The sequence below is a fragment of the Pleurodeles waltl genome, chromosome 2_2, assembly GCF_031143425.1.
Source record: "Pleurodeles waltl isolate 20211129_DDA chromosome 2_2, aPleWal1.hap1.20221129, whole genome shotgun sequence".
In the NCBI taxonomy this organism is placed as follows: Eukaryota; Metazoa; Chordata; class Amphibia; order Caudata; family Salamandridae; genus Pleurodeles; species Pleurodeles waltl.
The window spans coordinates 854346495-854370870 of record NC_090439.1 but is presented as its reverse complement, the minus strand read 5'-3'; the positions used below and the strand labels follow the sequence as shown (position 1 = coordinate 854370870).

The 24376-nt window shown below is 46.2% G+C and overlaps 1 protein-coding gene across 1 annotated transcript in view; it reads left to right on the top strand.

Annotated features, from left to right (window-relative positions):
* Positions 1 to 24376, top strand: part of INTS8 (integrator complex subunit 8) — a 629314-nt gene that overhangs the window by 306008 nt on the left and 298930 nt on the right. Inside the window, exon 16 of the mRNA XM_069220496.1 lies at positions 15556 to 15757. Coding sequence (XP_069076597.1) covers positions 15556 to 15757 — 202 coding nt within the window. The remainder of the gene's footprint in view (positions 1 to 15555; positions 15758 to 24376) is intronic.

Here is a 24376-nt window from a genome sequence, read left to right as displayed (position 1 = left end):
CTGCATATGTGCATCCAGTCCATGGCCTCCAAGAGCATATCTGGGTCCGCCTCCCAGGCCACTCAGGCCCGAGGCTACGGGCCCACCACATCCACCCTCATGGCCTTATATAGTAGGGTGATCAGATGCCTACCTGCACCACATGACAAAAGGGTTCCCAGGGTGCTGGAGGCCATCAGGGTGGAAGGGTAGGTGGGTCAAGTTTGTTTTGCTTATTCTGCCAGAGGAGCATGATGCAAAAAATGGCCTGCTCCCAAACTAAACACTGCTTGTCTCTTCAGATGTGATAAAGGGCTCATTGGGTATTGGTTCCCCAGCACTGCACAGCCACTTTCCCTCCAAGCCTCGAAGAATATGTTCACAGCCAGTTGACGAACTGGTAATAGTATCCATATCGACAGCTCCCAGTGAATTGTGGCACATTTCAACACCGTGGTGAGGAGATGCTGCCTTATTTGTGCCATCTAAAGCAAAAAGAACATATGATGGACAGAATGCTGAACAATGCAAACATTCACCCCCAGTCACAAAGATCTTACTGCGCCTCTGGATTTTAGCTAGCTTGGGCTGATTCAGGGTGATACCCTGATGCTAGTTTCCAGTCCAGGGAGGACCTGGCTTGGCAGTTCCCATGGGGAACAGGGTCAAGACTGATTTGCCAAATGGTGTGGTGGGCAAAAAAACGATGTATTAAACCCAGATCTTTGTGACATGGTGTGAATGTTTGCATTGTTCAGCATTCCGTCCATCATCTGTTCTTTTTGCTTTTGTCACCCTAAGTGGGAAGGGTATGCCCAGACGTAGGTCCCATGCTCACTGTGCCACTGGATTCAAGCAAGTTTGTCTGTTGAAGGGTGGCACCCGGAAACCAATCCCAGGATGCCTGTTTCCGGTCCAGGGAGGACCTGGCTTGGCAGCTCAGGCTGGACTGTTCCCATGGGGAGCAGGATCAGCACTGATTTGCATATGCCTGGGTCCAAACTGGGGTGGCATGTTGAGCAAAAGTATGATGGATTAAACCAAGATCTGTGAATGGGGGTGAGTGTGTGCATTGTTCAGCGCTCCGTCCCTCATCCTTTTGTGTTGCTAAAGTTGCCCTAAGTGGGAAGGTTATGCCCAGATGTGGGATGCGTGCTCACTGTGCCACTGGATTCAAGCTAGCCTAGCTGATGAAGGGTGATACCCTGAAATCAGTCCCAGGATGCTTGTTTCCAGTCCAGGGAGGACCTGGAGCTGGACTGTTCCCATGGGGAGCAGGGTCAAGACTGATTTGCATATGGCTGGGTCCAAAATGGGATGGCGTGGTGGGCAAAAGAACAATGGATTACACTCAGATCTGTGTGACTGGGGGGTGGATGGTTGTATTGTTCAGCATTCCGTCCATCTGTTCTTTTAATATTTATGCCGTCTGGTGCACCACGTATGGCGCAGCAGCCAGCACCTCTCTTCCCTTCATCAAAATCTCAGTCAATCAATCCGCTCCATCCATGCCTGCCAGGAGATGTTTTTCTCAGCTATACTCTGGTTCCAAGCAACACGCTGCATGCTGCATGTGTGCTGTGTAGTAATATAAATCCAGCCCGGCGCCTCCAGTCCACCCTCCTTGTAAGGTTTAGTTAACCTGGACAGGGCCACTCTGCTACACTTGCCAGCCCAGAGCAAGGATACAAAAATTGAGTCCAGCTGTCTGAATAGTTTAGGGGGAGGGGCAGAGAATTTTGCAGAACATATTGACTCTACAGCAGGAGCACCATCTTCGAGCTAGCCAACCTGCCCATCAATGGTAATGAAAGTATGTTCCAAAAGGGGAGCAACACTTCTAGCATCTTTCCCATGTTCAGTCACAAATGTCGTGCCGCAGTGCTAACCACCATTGTCTCTAGGTATCGGAAGTGGGCCAGTTCTCAGCGCAAACCGACATTTGGCAACCACTCCAAGGGGGCTCCAACCAAAGCTGCATTGGGGGACACTTGAGGTTTACGTCTATTGACTCGGAGCACTGTCAGGGACCAAAAATCATCCAGTAAGCATAACATAACCGGTAGGGAGTCCTGGGGGACATGATATAAAATAGCGCATCATCAGCATATAGTGATATGACATGTCGGACATCCCCTATGGTTATACCCCAGTCCGCTAATTCCCACCTAGCCCAAACCACAAGGGACTCCATGATCAGAGCAAGGAGGAGAAGGGAGAGAGGGCAGCCCTGTCATGTCCCCCTACCTCGGACCCAACTCTTTGATTGGCAGCACCCTACCCGCACCCTTTTGGTGAGGAAGGTGTAAAGCAGCCGAACCCAACCTTAAAATTGTGATCCAAACAGAATAGCCTGCTGCACCTCTTCTAAATCCCCCCCAATCTTCCATTTCGAAGGCCTTATCTAGATCAAGTGGGACCTGGGCCATTCCCCCCGCTCTTTACTTCATGCATGACATGGGATAAGTGCCGTAAGTTCATTCATGTGCTGTGGCCCGGGATAAACCCGCATTGGTCTTCGTGACCATGCTGGTCATGTTGGAATTAAGGTGGTCGCCCAAAAGCTTGCATAGGACCAAGACGTCCGAGTTAATCATGGTAATTGGTGTGTATGCCAAAGGATCGGTCATGTTACTGCTTCGTGTTAGTAACATACAAAGGTCCCTCTCATGTCAGAACCCCGGTCTCCCTCGCCTCAAGGAACACCTGAAGCAGTCTCTGCAACACTGTGGGAGAGAAATCCTGCAAGAACTCGACCAGGAAGCCATTGCTTCCAGGAGCCTAGGCATGCAGCAGCATGCGCAGCGCCGAGCGCATTTCCCCCAGTTCACTGGGTGCGTCCAGGTCTGCAGCAGTCTCCTCTCCAAGTACTAGTAGCCCCGCCCCTGACAAGAAGGGTCTATACTTGTCCAGGGCAATCCCCGGCTCCATGATATATATTCGCTCCAGATGTTCCGGAAATGCGCCCATTATGTCCACCCTGCTTTTGGCTCTAGAGCCATCAGGGGTCACCAACAGCATTCGTACAGGAGTACAAACTCTCTGCAAATGATCCAGGCCAGCAATCTGCCCGACTCATCCCCTTCTCTATGTAATACTTGCTTGTACTGTTTTAAGGTATATTTATCAAGACGGTTCCAGATGTCAGCTATGCCTCTAACTGTTACCAATACCCACTTACATCTGCCCAAATCCATCTGGTCCTCTGCCTTTAGCCTAGCCAGGTCTAACTCCTCCCTTCCCAGGTTAGCCTCAAGTTGTCGCCATACCCCACAGGTCATGTCCATGCATGTACCCCTGTAACATTGTCTTAAGAGCCTCCCACTCTCCGGCTCTGTATGACGTGGGGCCCTTATTCAAGTCCAGGTAGTCTGTTAGGGTTCAAGAGTGCCTCCATTCCCATTTGGTGAGTAAGTATGTTTGCAGACATCCTCCAAGTTAGCCATTTTTGCGCCCGGTCCCCCCATTTAAGTGTACAGGAGACTGGTGAGTGGTTAGACAGAAATCTCGCTTGGTGCACAATCTCTACATCCTCCACCCATGGGATCCCACTCACCAGCAAGCTGTTCAACCTGCTGTATGTATTGTGAGTCAATAAGTGACGTGTAAACCTTGTGCAAGGGATAATGGGTGTGCCAGATGTCCACCAGGCCCATGTTTTGCATAACTGCCTGAAGCTTGCTCGTCATATGGGGTTTGGTGCCTTCTCTAGGTGGAGATCTGTCCAATCCTCCGTCTATCACACATTTGAAGTTGCCCAAAAAGAGGAGGAACGTGTGTGTCTTGCACTAACAGGTCTCGGATTGTTGGGAAGAAGGCAGGGTCATCAAGGGTGGGAGAATAAGAGGTAAACACCTACAATCGCCTCCCTCCAGTAGGACGTACCAGCCCTCCATACCGCCATCTACATAGGTGGGGGAGAAAGGGGTTCCAGGGGCCACCAATATCAGTACCCCCTAGCATATGTAGAATAGGGGGAGTGGAAAACTTGGCCCCGCCACTTCTTAGCAAGATGAGTGGCTCCCGAGTCATCTAAATGAGTCTTCTGTAAACAAGCAACATTCACTTTGAGTCTTTTTCAGAAGGCGTATACTCTATATCTCTTTGTGTAGGAGCCCAAGCCCCTGACTTTTCATGTCAATAAGTTAACGTCACCTCCGATTAGCTAGTCAGAGGAATGTGTGTTGCCTCTCCCACCACACCTCCCTGCGACATCCCCACTGCATAAACATAAACAACTTTGAACTTAGTATAACATAGTATAACAGAGTGACTACAGATGCCAACTCACTGCATGTGCTAGAACCTGCACTTCTACCCAGCGAGTCTAACGGGGATCAGCATACTCAAACAGTCACCCAGTCAGCCACACAACCTGGCACTCAGCTGCAGGGCCCCAGAGGGAGGGCCAGTGCAGCCCACTTAATTATGCCAATCTGTCTCCTAACACAGGCAATCGCACACACCCATCAAGTACATCTCTGAAGTCTGGCAGCTGTCAAATCTCTGTCCACTCACACTACAGGTGTACTCCAAATAACTTTCCAGGAAAATACTAAGTTCCTCTGACGGTGCCCAGCACACAGCATAGTCGCCACTCCACTGTAGTGTATTTCTCAGCAACTGTTACTGTCTCCCGCAGCCACTAGCGTGTCCAGCACAAAATCAGTTGAAGGATCTCATTTTCAGTGCTTGGTGCCAGTGTGGAAGAATGAGCGCCTCCTCCTGAGGATGCCTCCTGGGCCCCCTCATCCTGCACCTGCATCGTACCATCCTCATGAATCGTCTCCCTTTGCGAGTCCATGGGGTCAGAGGTTCACTGGTTCCCCGTTGGGTGATCTTGTGTGGCGGTCCGTCAGGGCATAGAGTTCCTGTTCCCTGTTGCCCCACCTCCGGGGTGTAGAGCCATTGGTCTGTTCTAGAACTCCAGCCTGTCCTAGATCTCCTCAGGATGAAGAAGTGCACCTTCCCCTGCAAGATCACTTTTAGCCATGAGGGGTACAGGAACATTGTAGGTCAGCTGCAATGCTTTCAGTTTCTACTTCACACCTAAGAAAGATATGTGCTGTTCTTGCACCTTTTTTGGTATAGTCCAAGTATATAGCAATTTTACAATTCTCAAAGAAGGGCCCGCCTGCTCCCTAGCTGCAGGATGCAGTCCCTATCATGGTAGTTGAGGATTTTGGCAATGCACACCTGTGGTGGTGTACCCGGAGGCGGAGGGGGCACCAGGGCCCTATGCGCCCACTTCACCATGAAGAGGTCCGACAGTCCTTGGGCCGAAGCTTGTACCTCACCCAATTTTCAAGAAAGCTTTCAGCTGAGTACCTGCGACTCTCTTGGGAAACCTCAGCACTCAGACATTGCCGCGCTGGGATTGGCCTTCAGCAACGTTCTAGCCCCGTCGAGACTGTGGTCATCCACGCCATCTGATTTTTCACAGAAGCTACATACACCTGAAGCACTTCAATATTGCCTTCCACTGTGGTAACCTTGTCCGCCACTTTTTTTGAGGTGGGCTCGTAGGAGATTTACTTCTATAGAAACTGTTTCTATCTTGTTCCTTTGCGGGATCTGCAAGCTTTCTATCGCAGCCAGCAACTCCGCCCTGGTTGGCTCCTGCTCCCCCTCTTGGGCGTCCTCCAACATTGTCTGTTCGCCCTGTCATGTGAGTCTCTGGGGCTGTTGGCATAGAGATGTAAACTATGTTCATATCATGCAAGTGTGCCAGCCTATCCTTACCCATGGTTGCCTCTGCTCAGTACAGGTAGGCTGCCTCACCACCAGGTCCAATGCATACAGAGTTTAGGAAACTCGTGTGCCAGATGCAGGAGTTTAGCAATCCACTTCATTCAAGTTCCCAGAAGGGGTGGGCAATCTGCCGCTGCCAGAGCAAGACAGGCTCAGCACACCAGGCCACAACACCCTCCACTTGCCACTCTGGTCCATGAGTGAGTACTGTAAACAGGCCTCTGAGGGGCTATCTCTTCACAGTTTTGTGCTTAGCTAGTTTGGGGTGGAGAGGGAGGAATGCAGACAACCTTCCCAGCCACATGCGGAGGCCAAGGCAGTCTTTCAGTGGTGTGCAAAGTTTTAAGGGCGACCCACTAGCCAGCAATGCCCCCTCAATGGTGTCGAATTAGCAGGCTGCAGTCAGGGTGCACTCACCTCTCCGGGTGTAGAAGCGTCCTTCAATGCCCCAAAAGATACTCCTTCTGCCAGGCCCAGCACAACCGACCAAGGGTTTGGGAGGGTGGATGGTGTAGAAGTGTCCTTCAATGCCCCCAAATAGGTACTTCTTCTGCCAGGCCCAGCACAGCCGACCAAGGGTCTGGGAGGGTGGATGGAGGGGGGACGGAACTGCCGCCATCCAGAAGTGTTCCATGCCCCCAGTGCAAGGCCCTTAAAGAGGAGGGCCGTCCACTGTGTCACATCCACTCGCTTTGACCAGGCTCCAGAGTCTCCTCTGCCAGAGCATGATCTTCTGCTGCAACACCAGTAGGGGTCGTACTGGGCAAGCAAGCTGCACCTCCTGCCACCAAGCCTTGTGCAGCGGCCCAGCACAGTCCAGGTCCCAGGCTTTACTGGCCCCGCCGCTGCGAGCAGCCTTACTCCCGCCTGCACTCGGGAAGCGGGCCTCTGCAGCCCAGGCTTGCTGGTGCAGCTCCCAGGATCTTTGTCCAGCCAAGTCTGGTCCTCTCCAGCGGCGTGGTCCTGACGTCTCCAGGTACAAGCCAGCGAGCTGCCACCATCACCTCAATGTCACCAGGCCATCCCAACCATCTTAGTCCAGAAGCGGCACAAGCTGGAGAATTTCGATATTAAACTCTTGCTGCAGCTCTGCTGTAAAAGCAGTGTGTGTTCCAGTGCCTTGGAAGGCAGGATTACTCAGGATTAGGCAGGATTTCTCAGTGGGCCGACGAGAGCTCAGGGGCTGATGTCCTGTCTGCCATATTGCCTGGCCACACACCCCCATTGACCCAGGTCTACAACTTAAAGTAGAAAATTCTCTTAATGTCGTGAGAGGGTAGAAAGAGTAAAACATTAACTTGCATATACAGGTGAAAAAGAAAACAGAGTGTCTGATTTACACACCTTCCTAAAAGGCAGCAGTTAGGAAATAATGAATGTTAGTGTGTTAGTTAAAATATTTGAGTTTAACAAATCAATTGATATTGGCCTTCTGTGCTCCCACATCCTACCTGTTCTGACCTTCTCTGTGCTACCCAGGAACTATGCAGCTGGTTTAGTAAATTAAAAAGAAGCAGTCAGTAGTTCACTTAATCAATCTGCATTGACTGCATGAGAAAATAGCAAAGTTTATCTATTTCTCCATATCAGCCTGAGCACCACAGTGTAGGATCATTTGAATGGCCCAAAATCTTATCTCATTGCCTGGCTCCGAATTTGTTCCTTGTCTTCCTAAAAGTGATTTTACCCAAATATTGGATGTCCCAATTCCAAACATAAGCTTTCTGAACATCATATTCTGACTAAACCGATACTGGATTATGGTGTGTCCCAATATCAATTTGTCCCTCCCTCGACTTTGTTTGGTTGATTGACTGGCCCACTATTGCCTGGATATTTTCTTAGTTGAATCACCTTGGTTTTAGCTCTGTGACAGAAACAATGATCACTGGATTTTCAGCTTCTTAAATGGCCAACAGGGGCCATTTTATTTGTAATATACTGTCATAGCTGGGTCATAGATGAGCATCATTTCAAGTAACCACCACAAAGATGCATCAGATCTGAAGCATCACAAGTTGTATTGGTTCTTTATATCATTATTTCTGATTATCTGATTTTTATCCCACACTTTTTGCAATCACATTCCGTGACATTCACAAAAATTATAACATCTGTAAGGGCATGACTTGTCCTTTTAGTCCTGTGTTTGTTTTCATTTTCATCCTATGATGGCTTTGGAGGCCGAACATCTTCCTAACCTTACATCATACTAAATAAACTAATAACCCAAATAGAGATGCCCAAGAGTTGGTATCACACAAACCTAAAATGGATTTCCGATACAGATCCTCTTCAATGGACCATTGACAGGTTGGAGATACAAATACACTGTGGTCCATGTTCAGTAAATTTCTATTTAAATGATGTATTAAGTGCCTGGCTACCCGAATAGGTGCTTACACTCACTCCTGACCTCCTTAGGGGAATTTGTGTACCAAGTAGTGGAGAGTTTCGCTCTGTGCAAGAGCCGACACAGTTCAGGTGCCTTCTTGTAGGTGATGGAGCTGATCCAGTTGTCTAGAAGACTGATACCTGTGACCACATCACCTGAAAGGAAATGCTTTCTCTCCTCTAGTCCCTTGCTGGAGGCCTTGGGGTGGATGTTACGGAAGGCACTCAACACCCGAGATGCAGGCCCACCCTGAAGATGTGACCCGCCTACCCCCCACCAGCGTCCACCTAAATTTAATCAAATGGTGGTCGGACCAAACAAGCGGAATAGGGTTATCCACCTCCAGTGCCACATTTGAAAAGACCTGATCTAGTACATGACCTGCTTGATGCGTAGGATTAGACACTAGTTGACAATGCCAAGGAGGAAGTGCTCTCATTCAGAGACATCACGTCCTTCTCCTTTATGTTGTCCATATGGAGTTTAAAATATCCCAAAAGTGAAAAGTGGGCATACCTAGGGAGAAGATGTGACAGTGGGCTACAGTGTAGTGAGGAAAGGACCTGCTGGGCACAGGGGGTCTATAAACTAAGCCCAGGCCACTGATTAGTAGGGTGAGAGAATGAGACAATAGCCAAGTATTTCTGCCCCTTTCCAAACTACTATAGGGAGTGGTGTACACTCAAACGTCTTAATAAAAATCATGGCACCCTCCCCACTACCACCACTCAGGTGATCCTCCTTACACAGTCTGTAACCTTTGGAATCGTAGGACAGGACAAACTCAGATAGCCAGATTTCTGTCACAAACAATTCATTGGGAGTTTCTTCGTACAAACATTCGTAAATGTTGTCCGCAATTTTAGGCATGGATTGTGCCTTAATTAAGGCAGCGGGGAATCCAACCTTCATCTTAGACTCCACCCCTGATGATACGGTACGGGTTTTGTACGGACCTGTATATTCACATTAAAACAACATTAAGTACACAAATAATCAATTGAACTAGCAGGTTCCAAAGCCTTATACAAATAACTCCAAGCGGGAGCTAGGCTAACCAAATGTTCATAACTGTATATAAGGCTGGGTTTACCTTCTGTGGTGTTCTGAACATAATGACTGGTGCTGTCCGTTTCGAAGCCCCTGATGGACGCAGACCGGCCTGTCTGTGGTGCACCTTCGGTGCGACACCAGCGCGTCCGCGCCATGTGCTGCTTGAAATACATGTGGCTCAATGGGAAGCTAAACCGCACACTAACCAGAGTGGTGGCTCTAGCTGTTCCATAAAAGGAAAAATGCCCTGATAGTTCCTGAGAGTAGTTTTAATAGTTTTAGCTGCTCCCACCTCCCAATTAAAGAACTAAGTGCAAACACGCCAGATGTTACAATTGGTCATGAAGTTTAGCTGTAAAAACACTATTTGAAATTCAACAATAAAAACATATAAAAAGGCAGAAAACGTGCTCACACCCTCAAGCGCCCCCACCTTAGTGCAGCCGTGTCAATACCGCTTGCTGCGTGACAAACATGTGGTCCACTGGGAAGCTAGAATGCGCACTAACCAAAATGGAGGCTCTAGCTGTCCCATAAGAGGAATAATGGCCCAATAGTCCCTGAGAGTAGTTTTAGCTACTCCCTCCTCCTGATTAAAGAACTGTGTACAAATAATCCAGATGTTACAATTGTTTTTGAATCCCAGCAGTAAGAACTCACTTTGAAATTCACCTGTAAAAACTCTTAAAAAGGCAGAAAACGTATTCACATCCTCAGCACCCTCACCTTAGTGTAGATGACCATCTGATGATGACCATGATAGATAAGGCAGAGAATGGTAAATCACAGGATTAGCATGTTCCAAATTGTGGATTACAGTGACTGTAACTTTGCAGTAGTGTGCATGCCAAGATGTTGTACTTGAAATGATAAGGATTTTGAAAAAAAAGATAAAGGTAATTTATTTTCCTCATTGACTTACGTTGAAGTGGAAGACAGCTAAAATAAAGCCATTTTGGGCTTACAGTCTTCTGCCTGAATCTGGTGTATTGGACTGTATACAATGGGAAAATACTGACTGCACCTCGCACTTTTAACCATGCGGTGTGCTGTGCCCTCCATAGGTAACTGCTGGGCATGGGTGTGTGCAGGCCAGCACTGGAATTCTGATCCATGCACACCCTGCCCGGCTCAACATCGTGCACCAAGGATTGCCCCACTGCCTCTCTCTCTTTCCTCTACTACACATTTCCAAAGGGGCCTCGTGGTGAGCTCATATATTCCCACGATTCTCCTCGCCCCAACTCTGCATGTGTTAGTGGCAGTTGAATAGCAAAAAAAATGGAGGAGACTCTGTTTCCTGAGGCTAGCAGCATGAATCTCAAGCAGGCAAGCAGTTCTAAGCCTCTACAAGTGTCACTATCAGCAAACCGTGTGTGGCTGACTCTGTCTGCGATATTTCCCTAAGGGATGCACTTAATCATTCTACTGTACGGACATCAGCACAGGAGGTACTTTAACGTTATGAATGTATCTAGAGAGCCATCATTTTAAACATTATGAATGTATACTTTGGGTTGCCTATTGGAAGATTATGGGTTACCATTATCACCATTTTAAGTGTAATGCACAAACCAGATTTGTTCATGTTTTACTTTTGATTATTCTGGACTGGTACTTTTAGAGGTGGTTGGGGCAGTACATTAACAGTGAGAGAGAGGTATTGGCCTTGCTTCGCCCTATGAGCAACAGCATGAGTCAAGCCATCCAAATATTTAGCATATAAATTGTGCAAGCAACAGACTTCATTTAAAAATATGAATCTTTTAAAATTCAAATAATATATATTCCTCCAACATTTGATTGTTACTTTAATACACCAGGTGATATCATTGCATGAATGGCGTTTATTAGGTGTGATAGTTTCTAAACATGATCTTAGAGACAGTCATAAACCGCCCGCCACCTTCTTCCTCGGCAATGATGCAATTCTTTATGCAAGAGGCAAGTCTTTTGTTGTATGTCCTGATAAAAGGCCTGTCGTGTTCTTATGGATTGAGCAAGACAGTCCTTTAACCCATGTACAAGAAAGGTGTTTATACAGCTACACCCTGATCTGAATTATTTCAAGGTGCCCTAAAATGTGATGATCAGGGTGATTGAGGCACAGAAGTAATTGCTTTGGATCACACAGTTTGGTCAAGATAAATGGTGGGATTTATCCCAATTTTCCTGCTTATAAGTTGTGCAGTTCAGACACTCGGTATATCCTTATCCCTCATTTAGCAACAATTCATTGAGGAGCTAAATATAAAATTCCCTAGCTTGCATGATGGAAATTTTCAGTTCTATTGAGGAGACACAGGCTCCATTTTCTTCACTTTATTTATTAAAGCGGCCTTCAAATCAAGGGAAAAGAAGATAGAAAAAAAACTGTAACCAATTACAGTCCTCATTGGCCCACTTTTTCTTTGTACGACAGTAGCCAGTTGTTGTTTAGAGGTGTCATTCCTTGCAAAAAACTAGAAATGCTTTTAAGTCATGGCATTCCATACCATTACAACATAACCTGCTCTGACCCTCATCAAATAGTTAAAGTGTATAACAGACAAATATGCCTGAACATCATCAATCAATACTTAGACCTTACTTTGTCTATCCATCCAGGCTCTTCTTTTTATCCTATACCATTTCTCTCAAGAGTTTTTATCTTGATTGGTGGGAAATTTTTACATTCTGTGTTGGGACCAGAGGTAAGGATTATGGTCATTCAAACTTATCGACCACCAAATATGCCATACCCAAAACTGGTGTACAATAGAAACTTTTGAACATGGAATCTGAAGACCAGTCTACAACATTAATGATGTCTTTCAGCCTCACCCCCAGAGAAAGAGCCTTGGAGGACACTGCTTCGCTGGTCGATTGTGTCCCAAAAATAGACATATCTGTACCTGCCTCTTGCATAATCTATGTCACCCACCTGGTTGTAGTGGGGGAAGAAACTACCTTCAAAGTCTTATGGATGGAAATCAAGAGCTGACGCTCACCTGAGGCTCTCAGTTCTTCAGTCATATTCTCATAAGCCAGCAAGCATTTGACCACACATAGTTTGGATGCCTTATCAAAAGCTGGATAGGAAACTGTCCTAGAATTTCATTGGTTTTCCTTAAAATATGAAAGTTATCTCCTTCGGGGCTAAACACCATACCTGTAATATCCAATGCCAAGAGTCTGTCATTTGCCGACAGGAAACAAGACACAACCGAATAGGCAGCTTAACTGATGATTCTTTCTTTGAGAGGTATCTCTTACTCTGTCCTTAAAGATGGCGTATTGGGAACTCTGTTCACATCGTACAAGTATGAGTATTGAGGTCCCAGGGAGAAGAAACAGACTTCCCCTCATCAACCTATTTGCCAAAGGGTGTTCCCCTGAAGAAGAAGCCTCAATTGGGAGGCGCCCCGTTGAGATGGCCAGCTGGAATGTGGTTATAATTTTTCACAGAAAAATTCCAAATGTGCCCACGTCTGACCCAACTGGATTCTCTCCTCTCTCCATACACTAACTTGTCCATCATGTCCAGGCAGACCTCTGTCTGTGCTTGTCCCAAGACTTGTTCAGCTGTTTTCAAAAAGCCTGGTACTTTCCATTGTTCCTAGTAATCCTCTAGGCTATGAGCTGGAACCTTTCAGCTGTCACCATGTGATGGGGATTCTCTGACTGAGCCTCGAGGAGATAAGGAAACTCAGATTGAAGAATCTAGAGAAATTTCTGTCACAACTGGGAACCGAACTTGCAGTCTTCTAATCTGTGTGATGACCACAAGTCACCTTAGATTGTCGCACTTGCATTGATAAACACATGATCATCGTGAAAGGGAGAAACACATATACCTGCTCCTTTCTCCAGCTGAAGAATCTGTCCAACTGGTGATGAAACTTCAAAGTGAATAGGTCCACTGACAAAGGGACTCAACCTGATTTCCAGTTCGGCAAATATCGATGGATCCAACTTCCAAAGAATCATATCCTGTGAATTCTGTGAGTGCCAATCCACTACCTTGTTGGCTTTACCTTCTACTGTGACCAAAATATTTTTGTACAGGTAGAACTGCCAGAACTGGCCCGACCTGCTAGGGTCTTCAACCAGGTCCCCCCCCCTCCCCTCAAATGATTTATCCCTAATCCACCCTCCCTCGGGGTGCAGAAAGCCCATTGGCACTAGACAACAGGGGAAATAAAAGAAGAGTAAGAGTGGCCTACCCTGGCATCAGGCTATGCCCCCACCACAAAATTGCGCCAATAGTCTTTCTGCCCCACCCTGGATTTACCCCAGGTTGCGAGGCCGAACGCCCACTAGACGCAAGGGATGATCGATAAGTAGATAGATAGATTTGTTTTAGGAAAAATTAATATCGGTGGGAGCATCCTGCCCATGCATCGTGCTTAATCTCCTATAATAAAGCCCAAACCTCTTTCAGACTCACTGAGGCTTAGAGCATTCCCATCCCCATGGCAAGCGAGAAGATGTTTGGATTCTTTTGGGTGTAGTTCTGATGTATGAGATGCAGAGAAGGGGGGTAATCCTAATTTTCCAACAATTGCCTCTTTTTGTGTTATGCTGATGCTGGCCTTTATCTTGACTTACAGGATGCCAGTGTGCTTGACACCTCACCAGATTCAACCCTTGATTTGCTACATGGCCCTCCTACTGAAGAGAATGCCTCATTAGAAGTGCTGCAAACTTGTTGGTACTCCCTCTGCCATCTGAGGAAACAACAATTAATTGAGATTCTTTAGCCTGAGCTCTTTAGTAACGAGCCCCTTTCTACCTTTCAACATATCCTTGGTTGGCCCTTTATTTGCAGCTTACTGCAAGGGCATTTTGACTTTTACTGTCAGTGTCTCCATTGTGAGACGCTGTAGACCAGCACCCGGGGAGTCAAAGCTTCTGACATAGCACCCATTATGTGAGAATACAATGGTGCAAGCCTCCACTTAAAGAGGTAAACTGAACACTTTCCCTCTACTTATCTGTAGAGAGCTTTGAATGTTTTTTGCACAAACATTTCAAGATGGACAGGACACAGCCAAGCAGATAAATACTCTGGTCTGGAATCCGGGAACTGAGTTGCTTACACCGTGAAATTCAGTAATGTCATCTACAGACATGCTTGAAAGTGTGCCACTGGTTTACTAGGTCTGCCAAGGGTTAATTAATAGAAATGCCAGTTGATAGAGCCCAGCTGTTCGACGATAAAGCTGACTCTCCATTGCAGAGATTTAAGAATAGCCATATGTTCTCTGGCTTTAGCTTCTGCAGCATGCCAGTACCACCAGCACTATTGAAAGTTCAAAAGTTGTTCCAGAGGGCCTCGTCTTCTGTCACCATCAGCATTTGCAACTCACTTAGTAGCCCATGCGGAATGTTTGGGTTTTTAAATGTAGAGGCAAAGCTTTGGGGAGAAGTGAGCAACAGCAACCTTCCTCTTCCTCCACAACAAAACCACTTTAGCTTGTTCCTGGGCAAATATATGGTGGGGGTGGGGGCGAGAGAGAGAGAGAGGTGGGGGCGAGAGAGAGAGAGAGATGTATGTATATATGTGTATATATATATATATATATATAGTGTCAAGAATTTCCTATTTTACTGTTGGGTCTTGCAGATTTCCTAAGTTTGGTAATACTCGATGTTCCTTCTCATTTACCCCTAATTTTGACACCAGTTTTGGCAGGTCCATCCCTAATCCCACCAAGGTATGTGGTGATGTTATTCAGTAAGTTTCCAATCAAGACTAAATGCAGATAGAGGTTCTGATATAACTCTTTTTACTTCCTGCTCCAACTCCTCCAAAAGTAGAAGTCAAAGGTGATGACAGTTCTGCAAGATCTTCTGGCCTGCAGACTGCTTGCCCTGCCACATCTTCGAACGGTCGGTTTTAAAATATACCGTATTGCGTAGAACTGTCTCAGTTTCCTTTCATGACACAATGCCTCCGGACAGCCAGTCCATCCATCTAGCAGTCCTTAGTGATCAATGATTTGCCCTAGCTTACTCTGTTGAGTTACATATGTTTGTTTTCTTTACTGGCCTTACCCAATAAATATTTTTCCTCCTAAATATTTGGAAAAGCTAAAAAAATGCTTTTAAAAGTGAAGTGTTTACCCATAGCAGATGAACGTCTCAGTATTTGTGTGTCATGTTTCCACCTCAAGTGAGAAGTAGAGGGATCAGTTAATGCCTTGGAATTCAAATATATTTAGCAGTGCATTGCTTTGATGCATGTGTTTGTTGGTCCACACAAGTTTATCTTTTCTAGTATTCTTTTACATCACATACCAGCTATATGTAATCCTGTACATTTTCATGCTTCTAAAAACAAGTGATTCTACTATTGCTTTGATATAGTTTTCCATATTCTATATGTCTTTCAGGATTTTGTCCGTGCAAAGCAGTTATTTTCTGCCTGCCTAGAGCTTGTCACAGAGTTCTCCCCTAAGCTGCGACAGATCATGCTGAATGAGATCTTGCTTTTGGACGTTCGCACTCATGAAGCTAGAGCAGGTCCTTCTGGAGAGCACCCTCCTGCAGAGCTGATCAGCAGAATACGGGGATATCTGGAAATGAGACTTCCTGGTATGTCAAAGTGCTTTACATAATTTATCTGGCATAGTTGTCATGACTAACTTTGTGAAAAGTGTACTGGGTATTAATCAGATATCTGTAAATTATGTAAGAGTAGCTAAAACATTACCAATGTGAAATCCATGTGAACAAGCAAAGATAAGTGTAGTAATTATGCAGAATTGATGAAGGTAAGAGTTGCTTTATTTTAGTGATGTTCCATCTTGTACAGCATCAATAACTCCCAGCTTCCTTCTCCTTCCACTCTGTCCAGTCCTCTGCCCCCCAACCTTCCAATTAGTCCTACTAGAATGTAGCTTCTCTTCACATTCCATTCTTACAAGTATATCTCTTCAGTAAGTTTTTAAAAAAAGAAGCTTATATCAAGGTAAACAAAAGCTTTCTCAGTGAGGCATCAGAAGCTGAAATTTCAGGATTTTCAAGAAGAAAGACCATGTTTCGGTGTAAAGTATGAAGGGTTTATAATGTACCATCATGACATTGGCGATTCTCCGTGGGCCATTAGGCACCCATCACAAGTGTTGGAGGCACTTATCACAGCCAGCCTAAAACATTGTTGACATTTGCCAAGCAAGGAGTAGCGGTGTTTTAAGTTGTTTACATTTGCCAAGCAAGGTGTAGCAGTGTTTCAAGTAGGCTCCATATTTTGTTTCAAGCAGCGGGGAGAGAGTCTGTAGCCGGATCTTTGAATGTAGTTTTTTGTGTGTGTTTCTGATCACTATAGCAACACTAAATTGTCCTACTGTAGATCAATGCTAGCACCAACAAACTTGGTAATTTTCACCCAGTTTTCAATATCTCTGTCATTCCAAAATCAAACAAAGAACAAATCAATACCATCTGCAGCCAATGTACTTCTAGCAGCATGGGTAAGATGCAAATGTATTTCTTCATTGTGTTGATGAGACTTTCTGTATGTTGAAGTCTGCTCTTTTTAATGGGACAGGGGTGAAACCAGGAAGATGATTAAGGAGGTGATGTCCATCAACATGGGAGATGACCATAACTTGTATAGAAGTTCCAAAGTTTGTATCTGGGTTTAAGAATTGCCGTAAGATTGTTGTGAGCATTGTTATTGTGTGTATTCTTGGCGATGTGGGTTTTGAATGTAAACATCAGAGCCAATGAGGAAGCTGAATTTGACCCTTGCAGTGTTAACAATGTGCATTTGAGACACTGAAAACCCCTCCCCACCCCCGACGATAAACAAATGGAGAGAAACCATGATGCTTTGGCCACACACAAAGACTAATATACAAACTGAACAATCTGATAGAGACAGCTAGTTGCAGATTCCTTACCTTAGAATTTCCCCAGGCGTCAGTCTGAACCTGGAGATTTTTCTCGAGTAGTACCCCTGCACACCGTTAGGTGGCATTGATCGGCTCTACGTCTTTCAACGGCATCATACACGCCACATATGATGGTGTAGGTCCTATATTGGCACCACCCGGTGCACTGTCAGTTCTTTTATTTCTGCGCCAGCCAGGACTGATCCAAAGAAAGAGCTACACCTCAGTTGTTTTTTGACTGGTCTTTTTCGACTTTTGTAAAAACTTTTTTTGAGTATTCTACTCCTACTGCATCGAGGGATGTCTTCTCGCAAGACCGGTTTCAAGCCCTCCAGATCCTGTCATCCGGCGATGTCCGTGACAGATCTGCACCTTGAGTGCCTTTGCTGTTTGAAGCGCGACCACGACCCAAAGTCGTGCTCCTAGTGCAGGTACATGAATCCAAAAGCTTTGATGGAGCGGTCCCTAAAGCTCATGACAGTCCAGCTCTAGGCTCCACGGAAGTCCCGATCTCGGTCGAGAGGAAGGTCTTGGGATCGGCCGTGGAGTCCCCCCTCTTTGTCGTCCCACTCCACGTCCTCGAGACGATTGTGTAAGTTGGGGCATAAGAAGAGGTCAAAGGAAGCGAAGTGTTTTTCGACTTCACCTCATCGTCGACCAACAAGATGAGGGAGCGATAACATCATCGTTACAAGCCTCCCTCTGCAGAGCCCGCATCTGGGATGACTCCACGCCTCCCCGATTTTCTGGGAGCCGGAATGACCCCTGCCCACCTCAAGGAGTTGTATGAGTCCATGCACCTCATTTTTGGGCAGTCCGACTCTGCTGGCGCACCTTGGGCACCGCAAAGTTGGAAGGGGTCCCTTTGGGTTCCGGTCTGGATCTTGACTTCTGCTGGTTGTACCACCTCAACCTTTCCTGGCATCAGTCTGGACATCGAGGCTCCCAGTGCTTCCCCCATCCTCATTGCCGACTGCAACACGGAGCTAGACTGGTGTCGAACGATGCCAAATCTGTCGCTGATAGAAGTCTTGCCCTCTGACTCCTATCCTGAGCCTTATTCCTTCAGTGAGGAATGGGAGGGGTGGCTGGACCCTAAGGTAAATAACTTGTCCATCAAGTCCACCTCTTTGAGTAGATCTCGAGTCCAATTTTGATAGTGATCCATACCAATGTTGCAGAAGTTCGAACCTGACCTGAGGCCAATGCCTGTTATATAGTGAAATACTTTGATATGAATGGTACAGACCAGTTAATGAAGGGCAATGTTACGGTAACATCTTCCTTGAGAAGGCAGAATAATACATTCTCTCCTCGTATCCACCTCTTTTCTTCTCTTGTTTTTTCGGTTAGTTTTTTTTTTATTGCCTTAGTTGGGACTTGGCTGGAAATGCCAACTTGAAGCTTAGGCCTGAGCTGCATTGTTCCCATGTACTCTGTTTTGAGGTCTTACTATGACTGTATCTTAATTCTTACTTATTGTAAACTTTAATAAAAAATTTGACAATCAAAGTCAATCGTGAACCAGAGTTATGTTGTATTTGTCATCATCCTCATGATTATCAAATAAGTGTATTTGAGTTGCAAAAACATACAACTTAAATGCAACACACAACTTTAAAAATGTACGTTACATTCCTGTCTACTGAGTTTAAAGAACTGACCTGCCCAGGTTATCTCCGCACACTGCGGCTCACACATATACCCCAGACTACTGACTGACAGACCAGGGTAACCATACCTGTCCCCTCCTCCTCTCTTATTCATCCTAAGGTGATTTTCATAGCATGATCTAGGATTAGCTGAGCAACTATTTCCCCCTCTTTATCCTCCCTCTACCTTACTTTCCTCTGTTAACTTTCCTATTTCTGTTGACTAGTTACTTTATGCATTCTTTCTTTATGTTCCGCACCAGCCATTGGATGTAGATGGGTACTGTTTTATTATATTCTTTTTTTGCAAAACAATCAAACAGAGTTAAACCTAAAAATGTACATTACAACACACACAATTATACAGACATATGCTGCACAATCTCCCATCTACCAATCCGCAAATGCAGATACATAATCTACTAAATATGTCTAGTGCCTCATGTGCATAAGGTGCCACATCGCCTTACACAATATCTCTCTGGCATATCACCATTCCTAAACCCACCCTGAAATACATAACAAAGAGTAATAGCTATTTCTTCCACATTAATGTATTTTAGTCGTTTTTATCACAGTATGACTATAAAACGTAGAGACTGTACTTACGAATGTCTCATTAACTTGCATTTTGCACGTTAACATTGCAAGTGCAGTACCCAGTAACATGCTGTGCTTTTAGGGCCAACTTGAGCCAGTTCGTCCTTGTAGCCATGTGCAGGGGACCTGGTAGTAGAAGGTGCTCCATCATTTCTTTTTTGTTCCGCCAAAGCGGGCATTTGACCGAGCTATTAATCAGGAGCGGTTACTCTCCCTTTACATATGCTAATGGCAAAATCCTAAATCTTATACTCTGCTTAAAAAAATTGACAGGCATAATTACATCAAACTATAATTCTCTTCCCTCATTTGATTTGACCTCTATGTACAGGCATATTCATTTTCAATTGAGTATGTACCTAGTCCAATTGGCTTCAACTAAGGCACAGCGTTTTTCTTTGATTTTCCAGGTAATAATTCCTGTCTTTTCCAATAATGCATCAATCCTTGATCAATTAAGGAATTTTCAATACTGAGTCCAGGGAACCCTAAGTGATAGTGTTAGTGGTTCCAAATAACCAAGGCTCTTATAGAGTAGGTGTGGAGAGCAGCTAAGGCTAATCGGTGAGTCTGTAAAGCAATTCCCAGAGGTTTCTGCAGTTATCGCAATCTGAGAGTGAGGGAATGTCACCTAACCACGCTCTCCCAAAGTATACCGTATCCCATTACATTACAATCCCTTGGAAACCTGAGCTAGTCTTATTCATGCCTTTGGTACCCTCTAATAAGAAACTCTTTTGGGTATAATAACAGGCATTTTTAAGTATATTATCTGTATCCCTGCTTCTATCCAGTTGGCACTTTAGCTAAGCACTCCCAAGAGTTCTTGTTTGAGTCCACGCTGGTAGTACTATCTTACTAGCGTGTGGATAGACAGCCAATGATGAAGCAGCCCACTATTTAATGCGTGAGACATCTATTCCTGTTCTTGGAATGGGAACAGTCCTGGAACTTCTTTGGCCTAGTTGCTATTGTGAATCGAATCTTTGATAATGAACCTACCTAAAACCAAACAAATGAATAGTAAATCGGTTACTAAAGTATGATGATTTTCCCATGAACAGTGTCCTATTACTCTAGGACCCATGAGCTCCACAGAGAGAAGGGGAGCTGGATGAACTTCAGTAGAAAATGGGATGGCACAGCTATTGACCCTATTTTATAATGCTGTAAGCCCCATGTCCACTCAGTAAAGTTATATATTACAGAGGTTTGAGACTGTTTAAAATCATCTGCATCATAAGTTGCATAACAGGACATTGTTAATATGCCAACACTGTCTCTGTTACTCTATGAAAGTAGGATCTTTCTGACAAGGTTATGCCCACTTTTTGCCTGGTGTCAGTGTGTTTTGACTGTAGTAGTAGACTGGGATCCTGCTAACCAGGACCCCAGTTTCAGTGTTCTCTCCCCTAAATTTGGTTGGTAAGTACTCCTTACACCCCACAATTGGCATACTGGTGTACCCCTGTACATCCATAGTACATGGTACTTGGGTACCCAGGCCATTGGTACACTAGGGTACCCCAATGGGATGAAGCATGTATTATGCTACCCATGGGAGCCCATGCAAACTGTGTCTACAGCCCTGCCATTGCAGCCTGTGTTAAATGGTGCATGCACCTTTCACCCCAGATGTATGGTTTACTTTATTTCATGGTCACCGCTCTTTGATCCTGTAAGTCACCCCTAAAGTAGGCCCTTCAGCCCCAGGGCAGGGTGCATGGTTCTAAGGGTGAGGACACCCCTGCATGAGCAGATGTGCCCCTGCAATCCTCAGACTCCATTCTCTGGGCTTTGTAAGTGCAGGAAAACCCTTTTAAGGTATGTAGTAGACACTGGTCAACTTAAGAAGTCCAACTGTATAATGGCTTCACTGAACCTAGGCATGTTTGGTATCAAACATGTTGGAATCATGCAACGACACTGATTCCAGTGTTAGTTGCATTTAACCATGTACTCTGGGGGTTCCTTCGAGGGTCTGCCAGATCTGCCTCTACAGCCGTGCAGGGTCTGCGTTCCAGCCCATGCTGCTGCCGACCCTAGACACTGTTCTGCCCACCTGCTGAAGAGCCTAACTCGACAGGGGAAGGCAGAACAAAGGATTTAATATAGGAAAGAGCTGTGACCACCTCTGCTTTTGAAATGGGTGTTTCTGGATTGTGGTGAGGTGGCCGCTCAGCTTCACCAGACTTCTTAAAAGGGAACATTTGGTGCCCTCCTTGCATAAACTGGTTTGCACCAGTGCAGGAACCACCTGTTTCTGCACTGGCATAAAACCACACAAAGGACAGGGGAGTGACCACCCCCCTGTCCAACTCCTCCCCTATGGAGGGGAACAGGTGTCTGCCAGGTGGCCATTTGATTCTGCCATCTTGGTAATAAGATGTGCAGAAGCCCCTAGGAGCATCTGACTGGTTAAGCCAGGTCGGTGACATCTCTGGCCCCCTCTGCGGACTTTCCAACCCTTTTCTAGGGTTACTTAAGGGCTCCCCTGAGGGTGGGTCCCAGGATACGTTGAGCAAGACTCTACAAGGAACTCTCTGCAAGACTGTTCTGCAACCTGGCCTCTGGAACCGCTGCTGGTCTGCCCTAGGAACCGAAACAAGACTGTATCCAGGTGGGAGGGCTCTCACTGCAACATAGTTTCTCTAGCTGCTGCACGATTTCTGCAACATCCATGGCTGTGCATCCTCCAGGGTCACAAGGACTCTGTTTGCACTAGGAAGCAAAAAGGAATCTCCCTTGGAGTGAAGGATTCACTCCTGTGCATCTGCAGGCCTCACAATTACTGGCTGGTGGGTCCTGCTGTCCCACGTAAATCAAAAGGCTCTGCTACAAGGGTGGTGGTTCTGTGGCCCTCTCCAGGTTCAACTTGTCTTCTATCCAACTTGGGAGGCGGTGGGTCCTTGCTGTAGCCACTGGGTCGGAACCCCTGTGAACCCAGTCTGTTGCTGTTACCAAGGCTTGTTGACTCTTCCTTCCGAAAACCTTCGAGCTCCAAGAAGCCCCAGCCTCCAGTACTCTGCAACTCCAAGAACAGCATCCACTCTGCAACACCTGTTGTGTGGGATTCCTCCTGTGTTGTGCTGCTGAGGCCTCCCATGTGACTTCGTGTCCCTGCTGCCAGTGGGCCCTCGTGAGGGCTCCAATTATTCCTGCTGGCTCTCCTGCCTGCTGAGGGCCAGCACTGATTTCCCTCCAAGGGTCGAATCTCTAGGACCTTGCTGCTCCCCAAAATCCTGCAAACTTCCCTGCCGCTTCTTCCTGCTTTTGCCAATGCTTATTGGTGGTTCTGCTGATGACTGACCCCTCTGCTATCTGGCGACCAACGTGGGTCAGCTTGTGGGTGACTTCTAGGATCTTCCTGAATCACCTGGACTCAGCAGCCGGACTTCTTCCTTCACCAGCCTGTAGCAACTTCTCCCTAAGAAGGGTGGGCATTACCTACCTGCACCACGTGGACATCACTGAATAGGGTCCCATGTAGTTCTATGCTTTTCCTGTTGGTTTCTAATGATTTTTACTGTGTAGATATCTCCAAGTGGGGTTATCCCAACAATAGGATAGTACAAGTGTTATAATAAAGAATACTTTATTTTTGTAACAATTGGTGTGGTTCTTTCTTGTGTGAACATCACTGACTGACTTTTGTGGTATTGTAAGTGCTTTACACTTCTCCTTGATAAGCCAGAGCTGCTCGCCACCGCTAGCAGTGCTTTGGTTATCTAGGCACCAGAAGACTATCACGAAGGGTTGCTTGGACTCAGTATAGGGTGCCACTCCATAAACTGAGCCAGCATCCTACACACATGTTCACCAAATGCCTAGCAGTAGTAGCAGCACATCTGCACACACAGAACATTCATGTCTTCCCGTATCTGAACGACTGACTCATCAAAGCTGTTCTGTCAACAGCATACTCAGACCACTCTGCTACTTCTGTCAACTGGGTTTTACCATCAACATAGAGAAATCTCACCTTCAACGTTCACAGATTCAGCTGTATCTATCAACACACAGCTGGGATTAGCTTACCCTAATGTAGCCAGTGTAAAAAGCTGGCTTGGTGTGTGGTGGGTACTTAAGGTACTTATACCAGGTCCAGGTATCCCCTATTAGTGTAGTGTAGGCAGTGTCTAGAAGCCAGGCTCTCCAGAAGTAGCTGTGGGTGAGCAGCCAAGGCTTATCTGGGAGACATGCAAAGCTCATGCAATACAACTGTAGTCGCACAGCACGTACACACATGAAAGAAAACACTCAGTGTTACTTCATTTTAGTGACACAATTACCAAAAATTACTAGAGAGGCAACCCTCCAATAGGAGGTAAGTAACACACTAGATATGTACACTAGTAAGCAGAAATAGTCATAGAAAACCACAAATGCAAATAGACAATAGTGACCCTAGTGGAAGCCCAAACCATATACTAAAAAAATGGAATGCGAATGCAGGACCCCTACCTAGGTAAGTGGAATGTGTAGAGGGAAGCTAGAGGAACTAGGAAACCCCAAAGGTAAGTACCACAGTGCCCCCCCCCCCTGCAACCAGGGAGAAATGAGCAAGTTACTGGTTTTTCCCCAAACCACCCAAAAGGAAGAAAAAGAAGATATTGCAACACCCAGACAAGACTGCAAGAAACCAGCTGTGGATTCCTGAAGAGGAAGACCCGTGGAAGAAGGGGACCAAGTTCAGAAGTCACAGAAGAGTCCAGGGGGTGGAGCAGAAGCTACTACCCACCCAGCTGGTGTTGCATGAGTTGGTCGAGGGTAGGGCAAAGACGGTCAGGAATGCACCCCTGGAGCAGGTGAAAATTTCCTGGAGGATGCAGTCGACGTCCCACAACGGATGGATGATTACAGTCGTCAGCGGCGTGGATAAGCCACCAACAAGTCTTAGCAAAGGCAGAAGTCGTGCTGGAGCTTCCGGGGACCAGCAAGGTCCAGGAGGCTTCCACCCACGGTGGAAGTCCTAGGGGGAACCCTCAGCAAGGCAGAGAGTCCACAGAAGAAAAGGCAGCCCCCACAGGAGACCCACTGGAAGAGGAACCAGGAGTTGCAGAGGA